Raw genomic sequence first — 16,967 nt, 5'->3', positions numbered from 1 at the left:
GTGCTCTGCTCATGCTGAAGCATCCCCAGTACCAGTGTAATTGACTGTAAGGCATCCTAGTATGTCCTCACACAGCTCACATACTTACATTCCTTCCATAAACTGAGCCTCGCCCTTTCTCCTGGCATCCTCATCCCTTGCTCTTGGTCCAACTGGTAACTTTTGAGGTCTTATAGAATATACAGGCCTAATTCTTTTCCCACCTGCCCACACCTTTACACAGCCTGGGTCCAGCTTTTCTATGTTGAATATCCTTGGTTTCTTCAGTCATTCTTCATACCACTTGGTGGCTTTCTAATCTTAAAATTCATATGAACAATTTTGGAAAAAGCTGAATAAGAAGAAGGGACTTGACCTACCAGATTATCAAGGCTCTTTATAAAGCTATGATAATTAGGAGTTTTAGGATTATAGTCTCAAAATCAATTTTTATTTTTTAATTTTTTTAACATTTTTATTTTTTAAAAAGATTTATTTATTTATTTGACAGAGCGAGCGAGAGGGACAAGCAGGGGGAGTGGCAGAGGGAGACGAAGAAGCAGGATCCCTGCTGAGCATGGAGCCCCATGTAGGGCTCTATCCCAGGACCCTGGGATCATGACCTGAGCCCAAGGCACTTAATTGACTGAGCCACCCAAGTGCTCCCTATTTTTGTTTTTAAGAGAGAGAGCACCTGTACATGCACAGGTAAATGGAGGTTGACAGGAGGAGGTAAGACGAAGGGCAGAGGGAGAGAGAGAATCTTAAGCAGGTGCTACACCCAGGGTGAGCCTATCCCAGGGCTCATCTCACAACCCTAAAATCACGACCTGAGCTGAAATCAAGAGTCAGATGTTTAGCTGACTGAGCCACTCAGGCACACTTCAAATTCTATTTTAAAAACAACCTGGTTGGCATTTTAATTAGATTTGCATTAAATTTATAATTGATTTGGGAATTGATGGCATCTTTATAATATATTAGCATTTTCTATCCATGAACCTTGCCACTTGTCCAGGGTTTTTTGCTTTAGTTTTTATTTTTCTGGTAAGCTTTATGTGGAGCTTGAACTCACCGCCCCAAGACAGTCATGTGCTCTTTTCAGTGAGCCACCAAGGTGCCCCACTTCTTTTTAAAGATTTTTTTTTAACATTTTATTTATTCATGAGAAACACAGAGAGAGAGAGAAAGTCAGAGACACAGGCAGAGGGAGATGCAGGCTTCATGCAGGGAGCGCAATGTGGGACTCCATCCTGGGTCTCCAGGATCACACCCTGGGCTGAAGGTGGCGCTAAACCACTGAGCCACCCGGGCTGCCAAGGTGCCCCACTTCTGTCCAGGGTTTAAGAAAATGTCCCCCACCAGGACACCTGGCTGGCTCAGTCGTTGGAGCATGTAATTCTTGGTCACAAAGTTGCAAATTCGAGCCCCATGTCCGGTGTGGGGCCTACTTAAAAAAGATAAACTAATGTTTTATATTTTTCTCCAAAAAGATGTTTTATATATTGTAGATTTATTATGGAGTAACTTTGAATTTCTTTGCCTATCCTTTTTTACTATAATGGAATTTTTTAAAATTATATTTTCCATTTATTGTTCCTGCTGTATAATAATAATGATGATTTTGTACATGGATTTTTTCCTCCCAGCAATCTTGCTGAATCCTCATATTGATGTTAACAGTCTTGTTGAGTCATGATTTATTATTATTATTATTATTATTATTATTATTATTATACTCAGGGGTATTTGATCTGCAAATGATCTGTCAATAGGCTTTTCACATCTGTATTCTTCACTGAACTTGGTCTAGAAGTTTCCTTTTTGCACTATTATTGTCAGTTTTACTGCCAAGGTCCATGTGGTAGACCCTGCCAGTTACCTTCCCAGGAGTCTCCATTTATCTCCTCCCTTTCTTAGAATCACATTATAGCTCTTAGACATCTCTCTTTCTCTTTTTAAAGATTTTATTTTTAAGTAATCTCTACACCCAATGTGGGGCTCAAACTCATAACCTCAGATCAAGAGTCCTATGCTCTACCCACCCAGCCAGCCTGGATCCCCTCCTGTTTTCATCAGGGAGGAAAATCTTACATCTCAATTAGCCAGAACTAGGTCACATGGTCATCCATTGCTGCAAAGGTGGCTGGGAAAGTAACATAACAAACACAATAACACAATATTTAGAGATTGTTACATTTCTATATAATGAGGAAGTTGATTTGCTGTTGTCTGTTTCTTATTGTAATGCTTTGTAACCAGCAAACAGCATCTACAGGATATTGATTTTCTGGTATTGAGATTGATTCCTAGCCTAGTGTGTAGTCAGTTTTTGCACATTTTCATGTGTGTATGAAAATCATGTTAGTTCTAGGGTCTATTAATGTCCACTAGACCAAAGTTCTAATTCTGCTGTTTACATCTGCTCTGTGTTTGCTAGATTAATTTGATGATTTGCTCTAACCATTTACTAAACAGTTATGTTAAAATCTCCCATTATAACTTTAGGCTACCTATGATTTTGTCAGTGTTGCCCTATATTTGTTGAGCTAGGTTCAGGTTTAGCATTTAACTCATATACCTTTATTGTGACCACCATATTTTGATTTATCTTACCATCAAATCTCTGTTTTCTGTTGACCATGCTTTTTATAAGCTTTTCTCTGTTCTTCCACATTCTATTGGATTGATCACATTTTCTCTTGGAAGTTATGTACTGCTTTACTATTTTTTTAGAGGTTATCTTTACACTTTGCATATGCACACGTGTCTTAAAGGTTTTTTTTTGTTTTGTTTTGTTTTGTTTTTTTAATTTTTTATTTATTTATGATAGTCACAGAGAGAGAGAAAGAGGCAGAGACACAGGCAGAGGGAGAAGCAGGCCTCATGCACCTGGAGCCCGATGTGGGATTCGATCCCGGGTCTCCAGGATCGCGCCCTGGGCCAAAGGCAGGCGCCAAACCGCTTCGCCACCCAGGGATCCCTAAAGGTTTTTTTAATTAATCAACATTTCTCTCCTCCTCTTACACAATATTAGCAATTTAAAATGCTTTTACTGTAATTACTACCCTCTCCTCTTCTGCTATTCTTGTCCATTATTTAAATTCCACACATAGGGGCGCCTGGGTGGCTCATTTGGCTAGGCATCTGCCATTGGCTCAGGTCAGGATCTCAGGGTTCTGGAATCCAGCCCCGCATCGGGCTCCCTGCTCACCAAAGAGTCTGCTTCTCCCTCTCCCTCTGCCCCTCCCTGTACTCGTGTTCTCTGTGTCAAATAAATAAATAAAATGTTTAAATAAATAAATAAAAATAAATTCCACAAATATACTCCCAATTATTCATTATTAGTATTTTAAAAACATCCTATGCTCATGCAGATTTGCCTATATGTTTATCAATTTCTTTTAAAAAAAAAAGATTTTATTTATTTATTTGAGAGAAAGAGAGAGAGAGAGCGAGCATGAGTGGGGGAGGGGTGTCTGAGGGAGAGGGAGAAGCTGACCCTCCGCTGAGCAGGGAGCCCAACTTAGGGCTCAATCACAACCTGAGCCAAAGGCAGATGCTTAACCTACTGAGCCCCCCACGCACCCTTCACTTTCTTTGTTTCTTACTACCTCTAGATTCTCCTCTCCTCATTCTTGGGTTCCGTTTCCTTTTACTTCAGTACAATCTTTAGTAGTTCTGTCAACACGTGCCTCTGAGTGGTACTCTCTCTCAGTACTTAATTACCAAGAATGATTTTTGTGCATGACTCTCAGCTCCAACTCCCCATTTGTAGGAACCCAAAGCCTCATTTCCTGTCCCTTTACGGGCATGACATCCCCCTACATGTCAGTTCTGACATATCCCAGCTTCCTGAGCATTAGCTCATCTGCTTTCCACTCTGGCTTGCATTTCCTCTTTATTTCTCGTACCTGAGGATTTCCCTTTCTTTGTTTTGAGCTCAGCTTTATATTGTTATATTTCATCCTGTGTTTGTCATAGGAGGTGGGGGGGAGGGTCCACATTAATCTTTTTAGTTTCTATTACTGGAAGTCCAGATATTCTATTTATAACAAATTTCCCTCTTACTAATGTTTATTATTCTCCTTTAAAATAAACATCATATATTTTGATAGAGAAAACAGACATGACAGAGACAGCTGGACACTTCTTGCTCTGCTTCAGGAAAAGATATAAAGTTTTCTCAAAATTTTTTTGAATTTGGTACATAGGGAACATTCCCTAAGCAATAATTTGGGAAAAGGCAATCATCTGCCAAAAAATGGAATTTCCCATAGGTCTCTATCTATTTTCTTACATGGCCCTCACTTCTGTTTGCTCGACCGAGGTGACTCCCGCTCAATATTTGATTTTCACCCTCCACACTAAGAATGCCAAAGCAGCATATTGAGAATCTAGTCTATGTAAGGAAGTCATCCTCAGGCCAGTCCCAGAGCTCAGCAACTCTTGCAAATCAGCAGCTGGCTGGAGGCTGAACTGGCTCCAAATCCTGGGAATTCACAGCTCCTAATAGATGAACAAGATCAATCTCATTTGCATTTCATCGTGACTCAGGAATTCCCCGATACCGCATCCCTGGGTAGATTAAAACAAGCCAGTTCAATAGCCCAAGGACCTTCACTGTCAGGATAATGCCCTAGAGATTTCCAGACATCCTAGTGACAGGATCCAAATGCTCCCCCATCAAGAGGGAACAGTCCACTTCAGCCTGCTGGAAGGTGGAGGCCATGAGAATATGGTGGAATCCTAACACAGCTCCTTTCAGAAGTGTCTCATGGTCAAGACACAGAGAATGAGTAAATATTCATGAGTGTCAGTGTCAGTGAATAAACAAAGGCACTGTCCAATTATTATGTTCAAAATGCGTTCTGAATAATCACATATGGGCCAATAGGAGAAGCCATAGGTGAGGGTAAAGAGTATTCAAAAAAATGAAAGCAAAGACCGAACCAGTCATACACTGGTTCACTAGAGCAGACAGATAATTTCAATAAAATGTATTTCATGTGACTATACAAATGTCCTGACCCGGATGAGAAGAATGGAAGAAAATGGGCTGGAAAGGGGTCGAGGGCAGGGAGAAGGTCAGACAAGCCCCAGTAGTCAACTGTGCCATTAATGGTAAGAAAACAGCAAGAGAGTAAAGAATACACTCTGCAAAGCTGATGAGTGTTGGTTTATAATCCTTGATTCTTTACGCTTCCAAAGGAGCAATGGCAACCTCTACCTTGGGAAGGATGGGTCCACTTGAGAAATGGAAACCCCCTCAGCATTGCATATCACTTTGATCACAGGTGACCATTTATTGTGCCCTTTGCAAACACCTGAGCAATCGCTTGGCAGTACGTGGAAGGTGGACCAAGTCAAGATCCCGATGGCACACCACCATCTTTGGCACCCTTCTACAACTTACAGGCAAAGCCATCTCTTTCCCACTGCTAACACTGACCCAAGGGGAGAAGACCAGATTTCATCTTAACATGTCATCCAAGGGATGGGAAGGTAAGAGGAAAGGTCCCCTTAATGAAAATGCAATTGAGGACGATTTTGCAGAAGGCAGGAGATTCTGGTTTTGGAAGCAACTAGACTGGTGGATGGAAAGGGCAGATGTAATAACTTTCCAAGTCACCTTTTTAACCCAGACACAGCACCCCCATCAGCCGTAAGGGTAGGGCTGGAAGGCTCCTGTGTGGTGGGAGAGCCCAAAGGTGGATGTCCAGCTGCCATGACTTACCTGTTGAGATACACTCGCTTCTCGGTGAACTGCCCATTGCCATGGTGAGGATCCTCAAAGGGTTCATTCTGGACGACCTCCACCCCTTCTCCTCGGTCGCTCTGTTCGTGGCTGTGCTTGCTGATCATGTACAGCTGCCCGATTTTGTACTACAAAACACACAGTGACAGAGAGGTCAGCCTCACTGCTTGACGTTGACAACATCCCCCCTTCAGCAGGCGCAGCGATCAACTACAGTCAACACTTTCTGCCAGAAAAGAAGGCAGACACATGGGCCTGGTGTTATTTTTCCTCCGGAGCGAAGAGAAGAACCAGTTGTGAGTCGAGTGTAGAACACGGCGTGTTCCCGTGAACAGTTTGCATCGCCAGGGTGATGCTTGCCGGGGTGGCTGGCAGACTCAGGTCTAGCAGCCCCCCAACCCACGGGCAGCGGCAAGAAGCCCTGGAGTCACCCATTCCACTCTGGCCCTCCGGGGTTAAATGGTGCTAACGCCCTATTTTGTTTGCCAACAAACAGGCCAGGATGTGTTATTTCTATCCCTTTTCTGCCTAATTAACTGCACTGCTGGGCACAAGAGGATTAGATGTCACCTATCTTTTCCGTCACCTATGTCAAACCATTCAACTCTCTGTCCCCTGGAACAGCAGTTCTAAAGGGTGGCTGGACATCAGTAAAACCTGGAAGCTTTAACAAACTCCAGATGTACTTTCTCCAGTACAGAAAGCTGTACTCCACAGGCTGATCCACAATGTGGAAAGTCTACTGCATCCTTAACATCCGTCCTGTGCGATTCCACCCACAGTGTAGAGCCTCCCAGCCTGAGGTTCCAGAAGCCACAGGTACTTACAGGAAGATGACAATATGGAGCAACATGCAATGTGAACATTCTCTGCCCTGGCTGCATTTTTGTGTTATTCTACTTTCCTTCCTGCCTCTCTGAAAACTTCAGGGCCAAAAGGCATATCTTCCCCCAGTGATCTTTCAAAGTGGGCAAAACTCATTTGGTGGAGAAAATAGGGAGACAGAGAGAGAGGAAGGAGGGAGTAAAATGATTTTTGCAAGAGGGATATCTGCTCAGGGCCAGGAGGCAGGATGATGCCACCCTTCTGTGGCCCCTCCTGCTGATTGGGTGGGAAGGAACACACACATTGTGTCCCATCATCCAGGCCCCTGCAATGGGGAAAAGAAGCCTGAGTCTGCAACAAAATAATGATGGGTTGTTCTGGGTTGTTCCCCAAAGAGCCCAGGCCAGCACAGATGTAGATCTCCTGTCTGTCCACAAGAGAGAGAAATAGATTTTATTTTATTTTATTTTATTTTTATTTTTATTTGAGAGAGAGAGAGAGAGAAATAGATTTTAAATTGAGGGGGCAGGTGAAATGGACAAATGAACAGTGTCATCAGTTCTAAGACCGAGAGGACACATACCTCCAAAGGTCCCTCTTTCATTGTGAGGCAGGTGCAGAGAGGGGACTTAAAGAACATCAGAAAACCTCTAGTCTGAGGGCAGCCCGAAGGGCCAAACCCAGTGACCATGACATAACCAACATAAAAGACAGCAGCAGGCTGGTTTTCTCGAAGGGCAGTACTACCTGTGCCACAGCCCTCCCGAGAATGATCCGCACTTAGAATGTTTCTAACACGAGTGTGTGTGTGTGTGCACGCGCGCACACACGTGTACACATGCATGCACTCACTATGCACATTTTGGGGAAGAAGGAGTGCTGAGGATAAGAGGAGGAAAGGGAGAGAGAGAAATCAAAGATAAAATCTATCTTTGAATGTATTTTCAATCAGCAGCTTGACCTGCTTCCCCCTAGTATGTCTGGCTCCTACTTTTGCTCGTAAAGACTAACTGGAACTCTTTCAAGAAGGAAGACAGTGGGGCGCCTGGGCTGCTCAGTTGGTTAAGCATCCGACTCTTGGTTTCGGCTCAGGTCATGGTTGTGGGGTCTGAGATCAAACCCCATGTCGGGCTCTGGGCTGAGCATGGAGCCTGCTTGAGATTCTCTCTCTCTCTCTCTCTCTACCTCTTCCCCCACTCTCTGTCTCTCAAAATAAATACATAAAATCTTAAAAGAAAAAGAAAGAGGGATCCCTGGGTGGCGCAGCGGTTTAGCGCCTGCCTTTGGCCCAGGGCGCGATCCTGGAGATCCGGGATCGAATCCCACGTCAGGCTCCTGGTGCATGGAGCCTGCTTCTCCCTCTGCCTGTGTCTCTGCCTCTCTCTCTCTCTCTCTGTGTGACTATCATAAATAAATAAAAATTTAAAAAAAATTTTTTTAATTTAAAAAAAAAGAAAAGAAAAAGAAAGAAGAAAGAAAACAGTAAGAAAAAGTTTACAGATTGGGGATTCTTGAGATACACCCTGAGCTCACACTCCACCTTATGCAGATGGGCACACACACCTCTAACAGGAAGGATGCTCAGCTACCCACAGGGTGGAGACTTCACTGGCAATTGCTTTGTCCTTGTTGTTCAAAAAATAAATGTTTGACTAGGATGGAATATCATTTAGTCACAAAAAAAGGAATGAAGTACTAATATTGATACTGCTTAATGGGTGTTATGGGTTGACTTCTGTTTCCCCAAAGTCCTACATTGAAAGCCCAGTAATTCAGAATGTGACCTTGTCTGGAGACAGTCTTTACAAAAGTCATCAAGTTAAAATGAAGTCCTTAGGGTGCGCACTAATTCAATAGGACCAGTGTCCTTACACACAGGGGCAAGGTGGACACACAGACACACCTGGAAGGAAGACAACATGAAGAGGCGCAAAGAGAAGACATCCATCTATAAGCAAAGGACTCACTGGAATAGCTCCTTCCCTTCCAGCCTTCAGGTAGAACCAACTCAGCCTGCTGACGCCCTATCCTGGACTCCCAGCATCCACAACCACGAGGCTATAAAATTCTGGTTGTTTGGGGTGCCTGGGTGGCTCAGTCAGTTAAGCGTCTGCCTTCACCTCAGGTCATGATCCCGGGGTCCTGGGATGGAGCCCCACATTTGGCTCCTTGCTCAGCAGATTGCCTGCTTCTACCACTACCCCTGCATGTTCTCTTTCTCTCTCAAATAAGTAAATAAAATATATATATTTTTAAAGTAATCCTGAGGCACCTGGGTGGCTCAGCGGTTGGGCATCTGCCTTCGGATCAGGGCATGACCCCAGGATCCGGGATCGAGTCCACATTGGGCTCCTTACGGGGAGCCTGCTTCTCCCTCTGCCTATGTCTCTGCCTCTCTCTCTGTGCCTCTCATAAATAAATAAATAAATAAGTAAATAAGTAAATAAATAAATAAATAAATCTTTTTGAAAAAATAGGTAAAAATAAAATAGGAATCCTGATTTTAAGAATAAAATAAAATAAAATTCTGGTTGTTCAATCACCCAGGCTGTGGTGCTTTGTTATGGGCAATCCTAGCAAACAAATACAATGGGCACAGGGTTCCCTTTTGAGGTGATGAAAGCGTTTTGCTTCTGGATAGAGGTGGTGGTTGCACAACACTGTGGATGTACTGGGTGCCACTGACCTGACCTTAACATGATGAATTTTATGTGCTGTTTCACCTCAGTTTTTTTTTTTTTTTTTTTTTTTAAGTGTTGGCTCTGCTTCTGAAGCAGAAACCCCTAAAACCAAAATCCCATCAAGGGCTTAAGGGGCGGGGGGGGGGGTGGGTTGGCAGAAGGGAGAGGCCTACCGCTATAGCGTCTTTAGGAGCTCCAGCCTGCTCACGTATGAAAGATGTATGACATCAAGGACAATGCATGACACAGAAGGGCCATTAGCCAGACGCGAGTCAGCCCCGGCTCAAGTGCTTCCTGCTCTGTAGAGAAGGGAACGAACCGAGGCAGCCGACAGCTGATTCACCAGCGGCCAGGGAAGGGCCCGGCCGCTCAGCCTCATTGATCATTCCAACGGCTCCTGAAGGAGCCAGTGTGGGGCAGACGCCAGCCTTAGCTCACTAGGATAACGTCAGTCTGGGGGCGACCAACAGACAGTGGATGCAGTAACGTAGGTGACATTACAGGGGGACACTCAAGGCGATGGTCAAGGGCCCAGCGGCCGTCACTTCTTTCCCTCCCCAGCAGGTCAGGCCTGCTCTGCTGGTTGTGGCCATCTGAGCTGGGCAGGCCAGAAGCAGAGGTTCTGTTCTTGTTTTTAAACCACAAATTAACTCACAGACACATGCATTAAGCAGTCCCTCGGTGACAGGGTAGAGGGCAAGACAGACAGGCCTTGAACCATCTATCTCCAAATCACCAGAGATAATCCTCAAAACGGTGGATCCCAGACCATTCCCGCCCTTTTATATCCAGACCCTGGGGGGAGAGAGAAGGAAGTTGGGGACCTGGCTCGAACGTACGCTAAATGCTGAGAGCCACTGGAGCAAATTCAGTGAAGGTATTCATCTACAATTGCTCGGAAGCATGTGGTACCAAAGTCACAATGTTCCATCTTTTGGGGGCCTGTCTTTTCTTTCCGCTTTCATACTCTTTTCTTTGCAAAGCTCTATCTCTAGTTTAGTGAAAACACCACATTTCTCATCACCTTCTCCAAAAAAAACTTGCATGTCAAAGGAAGGCTGCAAAATGCAAAGATTCAGAAGGCCTCTTTGTATCTACTCTGATCATTTACTTTGAGGCCACAGAACTGATAACAGATCTGATGACTTCACACTCACAGTGACTTGCAAATGAGGACCGAGCCTAAGACATAAGCGACTTTCTTCAGACCATGTGTGGCTGCTTGGGTGGCAGAGGTGGGATTTGCACACCACGGGTCTGTTCTGTTTCTTCTCTACCCAACTTCAGCCCTTATTTCTCTTACAGGTGAATGGCTTTCACAACTCTGGGCCTCACTCTATGATTTTGAAAAAGGGAAGAGTTGAGAGCCACTGTCTCTGAACTTTGCTATTTCAGAAGCTGAATAACTGAAGTCTGAGATCATGTGAAAGATCAAAGTTGTTTAAACTGTGCCCACATATGGAATAGGGGAGCAATTATGCTCTAACTTTGTAAAATCTATTGTTATAATTCCAGAGTTTGGGTAATCATCATTACAGGCAATCACGATTAGAGACAGCTCTGCGCTGCAGGGCTGAGCCTCCATGTGAGCCGTCATCAGAACAGCTACCCCAAATAATTATCTCCATAGTCAAAAAACATCATGGGGATTTAGATCTTTCCCACATGCACACAGTGCCGCATGTTTGATAGAGCTGCAAAATTTGAGGGAAGGCAAAGTTGCATAAATGTGCCTGGGGAAGCTGAATATTTTTATCAGTGGATACTATTGCAAACTATGACTGGGCACAATCAAGTTACTCAATACAGTTCAATCTTGGGGTGTCTGGGTGGGGCAGTCAGTGAAGCGTCCAACTCTTGATTCTGGGTCAGGTTGTGATCTCAAGGTTGTGAGATCCAAGCCCTGCATGGGGCTCTGTGCTCAGTAGGGAGTCCACTTGAGATTCTCTCTCCCTCTGCCCCTCCCCCCATTTTCTCTCTCTCAAACAAATAAATCAATCTAAAAAAAAAAAAAAAATACAGTTCATCCTCAAACCTTGATTTTAGAAAGGGTGACCCTAAGCCAAAACTCTGAGTATATAGTTTATTAATTGAGCACTTCCAAAAACTGTACATCACACTTGCCACAAGTATTGGACTCAAAGATTTAGGCACAAGAGAACCCCAAACTATGACTGTTTTTCACTTAATTACCCCATCCCAAGTGCTGAGCTTCAGAGATCTCTGTGAGGCCAGGCTCTCATATTTCCCCACCCTAAAGAACCAAGAGGAGCTGTCATCGTCCTTCCAATCAATCCCTGTGTCATCCCTTCCTGTTCCTTTTCTCTGCCTCCATTGGTCCCAATACCATTTCTAAACATCAAGATGTCAAAAGTGGAGACTGCTTTGTAATAAACATTACCAACTCTGGATGGAATTATTCCCCAAACACCATTCAGGACATCGAAAGGCCCAGCCCATGAATCAAAATGTACATCTACTTTTGCTTTTACCATCAAAACAGTTGGATGCCACATAACCTAATAAGCATGAAGAGACATCTGTCCATCTGACTTAACACAGTATCATGTATTTTTCCATCTGTGAAATGGGCATGATTCCTGCCTGTCTCTCTCTGACTGTGTGGACAGAGGAGCAAGCAGAGGGTGATAGAAATTTGCGGTTCTTCAGAGTTTCCCACATTATTCACACCCACTATTCATGTTTTTGTCAAAACTCTTCCAGCTTTCTCCGCTCTCAATACATGGACCCCAAAGCACAATGAAGCAATTGCCTCATGATGCGCAAAATGCCCACTGAAAAGAGAGTCTGAAGCGTTTTATCTTCAGGTCCATTACAGTCTTCATGCCAAGTGGTGCCAAAATTGTAATTACACACAGGGAAGGAGATACAATGAGTCTAGCTTTTAACAACCTCCTCTCAGAAAGCTAGGCACTAGATCTGGCTGTTTTCCGAAACCCATAGCACAGCTAGGCACCAGGACTAATGTTGGCAAACTATGTGTGTTGGTGCTTGCTTGCTTGCTTGCTTGGGGCGTGGGTGGGGGCGTGGGGGTGGGGGGGCGGCTTGTTTTTTACAGAAAGTTTTAATGGAACACAGCTCTGCCCATTCATTCTGTGGCTATTTTCACCATACAGTGGCAGAGTGGAATACTTTCAACAGAGACTGTATGGCCTGCAAGGTAGAAATATTAACTATCTGACCCTTTACAGAAAAAAATGTGCTGCCTCCTGTTCCAGTTCACTGGTCCTTAGTCCAGTCTGGGCCGGCCTTAGCTGTTCACCTAGACCTATGCTGTCTGGCATGATAGCCACCTGGCTAGTAGGCATTTGACCCGTGGCCTGTGTTAAGGAGGGGCTGAATTTTAAATTTTCCTTCATTTTAATTAATTAATTTTATTTTTTTTCAATTTTTTATTTATTTATGATAGTCACAGAGAGAGAGAGGCAGAGACATCGGCAGAGGGAGAAGCAGGCTCCATGCACCGGGAGCCCAACGTGGGATTTGATCCCGGGTCTCCAGGATCACGCCCCGGGCCAAAGGCAGGCGCCAAACCGCTGTGCCACCCAGGGATCCCTTAATTAATTTAAATAGTAAAACTGACACTTGATTCAGCCATGAGGACACTTTTACATACAGTTGAAACATCTTGGGTATATGAATCTACTTTTTCAACTGGAAGTTTTTATGAAATCTAAATTCAGATCAGATGCCTCTGATGAAAATTTAGCATCTGACTTGGGATGGCTGGAAGTGTAAAATGCACACTAGATTTTGAAGACTTAGTAACAACAACAGCAAAACATGTTTTTACACATAATTTGTATGTTGATTACATATTGAAATGATAGTGTTTTAGATATACCAGGAGACTGAAATCTATTCTTAAAATTAACTTCACCTGTGGGTTGCTTGGGTGGCTCCATCAGTAAACATCTGCCTTCAGCTCAGGTCATCATTTTAGGGTCCTGGGATCAAGCCCTGCTTCTAGTTCCCTGATCAGTGGGGAGTCTGCTTCTCCCTCTGCCCCTCCTCCTGCTCATGCCCCTCCCTTTCTATTTCTCTCTCTCTCTCTCAAATGAATAAATAAAATCTTTAAAATAATAACTTCATCTGATTCTTCTTACTTTAATGTGGCTATTAGAAAATTTCAAATAACTTCTGTGGCTTGCACTTGTGCCTCACATATTTCTGCTGGACGGTGCTGGTCTAGACCCTAATCTACCCAAAGGGCACTGAGAGCCAGGCCATTATGCCACACCAAGACTTCTGAGGCTGGCTGGTCAGGCAAGGGTTTCCATGTGTCTCCAAGCTAACGAGATGGAGCACTGACAATTAGGGATACATTTGGAGAAGCTTTCCTTTTCTGAGGACTGGCGATTACCTGGGCTCTAGAGAGGTGATAATTGCTCACAGTGTGCTATGGTGGAAGGCACTGAGGTTTTAAAATCGAAAGCCTGGAGCCGACGTCCTGATGCCGCCTTTGATTAGTTGCGTAACCTTAGACAATTTATTTATCTGAGCCACAGTTTCTGATCATTAAAATGGGACTAATAAAAATACCTCAAAGGACATGGTGAGAATCAAGTGAGAAACAACTTACAAATTAAAACGCTTTGTAAAATGTAAAACTGTACACAAATTGCCGTAGCCATGGCTCCTTCTGTTGGGCAACAGAGCTGACTGGGTCTTGAGCTCTGTTTCACTCATTTCCCTGTTATGCTAATTTCTGTAAGGGACATGAGAACAAGCTATTGCCACACACCTGTGTGACGAACATTGGACTATCTGCCCAAGATTATCTTTTCCTTCTGTAAAAATTTTAGTAGATGGTAGTCAGATTGAACGCGTCCTAAGTGTACAAAAGCCTGAGAACTTCCATGTACACGAGGTACCTAGAGTAATCCAGTTGACGGAGATAGAAAGTAGAATGGTGGTTGCCAGGGGGAATGGGAAGTTAGTGTGTAACGGGATGATGAAAATGTTCTGGAGATAGTTAGTGGTGATGATTGCACAATACTGTGAATGCACTCAATGCCACTGAATTGTACACTTACAAATGGTTGAGATGGTCAATTTTATGCAATGTCTATTTCATCTTGATTATCTTTCTTTATGTTTCTATTTAAATTCCAGTATAGTTAACACACAGTGTAATTTTAGTCTCAGGTGTACAATATAGTGATTCAACTCTTCCATACAATACCCAGTGTGCTCATCACAACACATGCACTTCTTCATCCCCATCATCCGGTTTAGCCAACCCCTCACTCTCATCACAATTCTTTAAAAAAGCCTGGCAAACACGTCATCCTTCCCTGGGCCTGGTTTACTTGCTTTGTACCTCAAGGTAGCCCTCTATCAGTGATTCTATTTTTATCATTATGAAAACAAAACAAAACACTTTTTTCATTATGAAAAAAATTTTTTAAAGGACAGGGACTTTTACATTTGATGGATCTTTGGTTTGGAAACTAACTTGAAGGTGTTCAGCTGAGCCAACAGGAGAACTATAAAGGACTTCCCTAAGAGATACTATTGGATGAGTGCCCTGATTCCTGCTATGCCAGTTAGTTGTCTGGCTCATGGTGCCCTAAAGTTAAAGGTCTTTATTAATATTAGCATTCCGGAGCATTTACAATGCTGTGGCTCCCAGGTAACATGGTTTTGACTATGACATCCTGCAAAGATCGTAACAGAAGGGAAAGAATGATTAGCTGAATACAAAGGTGTGCTTGCTGATCCCACCACCCTCAACACGAGTCAACAAAAAACACTAGCTCCTTGTTGAACATAACCATCACATTTCACAGCCTCACCCCCACCCCCCTCCTTCACTAGTCAGCCTGGCGTTCTGGCTCAGGGCAACTCATGGGAAGACGGATTCGAACTCCTTTTCTTTTGGGAAGGTGGTGTGTGCTTTTACTTCCAGGGCTGGATCTGCTTTGGGTTCTGCAAGGACACGACTTCGTCTTTCTGGCTCTCCGATTCCATGTCCAGATTTCTCCATGTAGACAAGGAGGTTTCAAAAAAAAAAAAAAAAAAGTGTAAGGTTCTCGGGTGTTTCGTCAGATCTCTCCCTGCCAGGTCAATAAACCACGAAAACCAATATCCGATCCCACAAAGAAAATACAAACCGGCAGCTCATATTTCCAAGATATCAGTGTATCATCACATATTTATCTTTTCTCTTGGATTTTTATAAGCAGCCCTCTGAGGTGTCTTGTTTACGTAATACCTGTGTCATTATGCCAGGGTGCAGGAATGAAAAAGCTGATAAAAAAGATTTAAGAAGGAGCTGGATTATGGACATTTAATTCAAAAAAAAAAATTCCCCTTTTGTGACAAACTCATATAAATAGCATCATACACTGATGCTTCACCTAAGTTTTGGACTGAACTCAACAGAAATAAAGCAATTTCATGCTCAGGATAGGCTTCGTGCTGGTGCAAGCCTAACTCCCGGCCCCTGGCTGCCACAGCACTGCAAATCGTTCCCAGGACACTCGGTGTCATCTAACCTGCCCTAGGACAAGGAGGTAACGACATTCTTTATAGTGTAGGAAACATAAGAATGCACATTCGATCTGTTCCTTCCCACACTGGCTTGTCCTTGGGTTGACATTTTTATCCCAATAATTCATTTGATGACAATATTGAATCGCCAAAATGATAAGATGCGGCATATATCCGCTATGTTATAAGCTTCGGCTAGAGCAGGAGGTGTCAGCCCCTTGGGTTTATAAATGAGAAGCTGCACGAATGAGCCATCATCGAGTGCCAGGAAGACCCATTAAGAGAGCAAAGACAGGAAATGCTAGAACTCAACTCAAGACCAAGGCAGAACACAAAATTTCTCCATCCAGTGGTTGTGGGGACAGTCTTGGTTCTGGGGAGAGCCTTGTCCGTTCTGGTTTGCACGTTCAACAAGCCTTTAGTGTGTGCCAGACCCAGCAGACACTGGAAGCAGAGCTAATGAACAGGCCAGACCTGGTCCCTGGCGAAGAGGAGGGTTTCCAGAGGAGCTTCTCCATGAAGATGTAAGACTACAAGATGCAAGAAGCCAAAGCCTCTGTCAGAGCCATCAAACCATTTGCTGAGAAATGTGAAACCGACCACAACTCCAGTAAATGGAGAGGTTTGGTGACAGGTCTGACCTTTAGAAAGCAATCAAGGCACTTGTGTTTACTATAGAACATAAACCCACAGCCAAGCACGAGACCAAAAAGGGGGAAAAAGCAGAGATAGAGCTTCCCCAGAAAATGCACCATCTCCTTGCCACACCCTCATCAGTGCCCGGCTCCTTAACCTTGGCCTCCTAATAACCGAAGAGGTCTTCAGGACAGAGGTCTATCTACTCTGCAGACGGCAGGGCTTTCCAGAAAGAGGGTCTTTCCTGTTTGTGAAGCCTATTATTGCACCTCCCAATCTTTTAGGAAAATGACCATTAGTATCCATGGAAGCTGTAGTATTGGCTAAAAGTAGAAATATATTTGCAAGAATAATAGCAATTAGAGTCTTTGAGACCTTTTGAGAACAGAAGGGCAACTGAATGCAAAGAGAAGTACTTGCTGCTTCAACTACAATTGAACAATGGGAGTTCTCACTGTTTTGAAAAGAGTTATTCAAGCCACTTCATGCCTAGAATAACATTTGAAGGTCACTGAACTCCTTTGCTCGCTTAAGTGCTAGATGGCTCAGCGAACTATCTAGCAATGCTAAGA

At 43.7% G+C, this 16,967-nt stretch overlaps 1 protein-coding gene across 1 annotated transcript in view; it reads right to left on the bottom strand.

Annotated features, from left to right (window-relative positions):
* Positions 1–16,967, bottom strand: part of PITPNC1 (phosphatidylinositol transfer protein cytoplasmic 1) — a 256,274-nt gene that overhangs the window by 118,545 nt on the left and 120,762 nt on the right. Inside the window, exons 2-3 of the mRNA XM_072781098.1 lie at positions 15,170–15,247; positions 5,717–5,865 (exon numbers count right to left, since the gene is read on the bottom strand). Coding sequence (XP_072637199.1) covers positions 5,717–5,865; positions 15,170–15,247 — 227 coding nt within the window. The remainder of the gene's footprint in view (positions 1–5,716; positions 5,866–15,169; positions 15,248–16,967) is intronic.

This window comes from Canis lupus, chromosome 16 (genome assembly GCF_048164855.1).
Source record: "Canis lupus baileyi chromosome 16, mCanLup2.hap1, whole genome shotgun sequence".
NCBI classification, from domain to species: Eukaryota; Metazoa; Chordata; class Mammalia; order Carnivora; family Canidae; genus Canis; species Canis lupus.
Note: the sequence above shows the minus strand (reverse complement) of the source record. Positions and strands in the feature narration are given on the sequence as shown.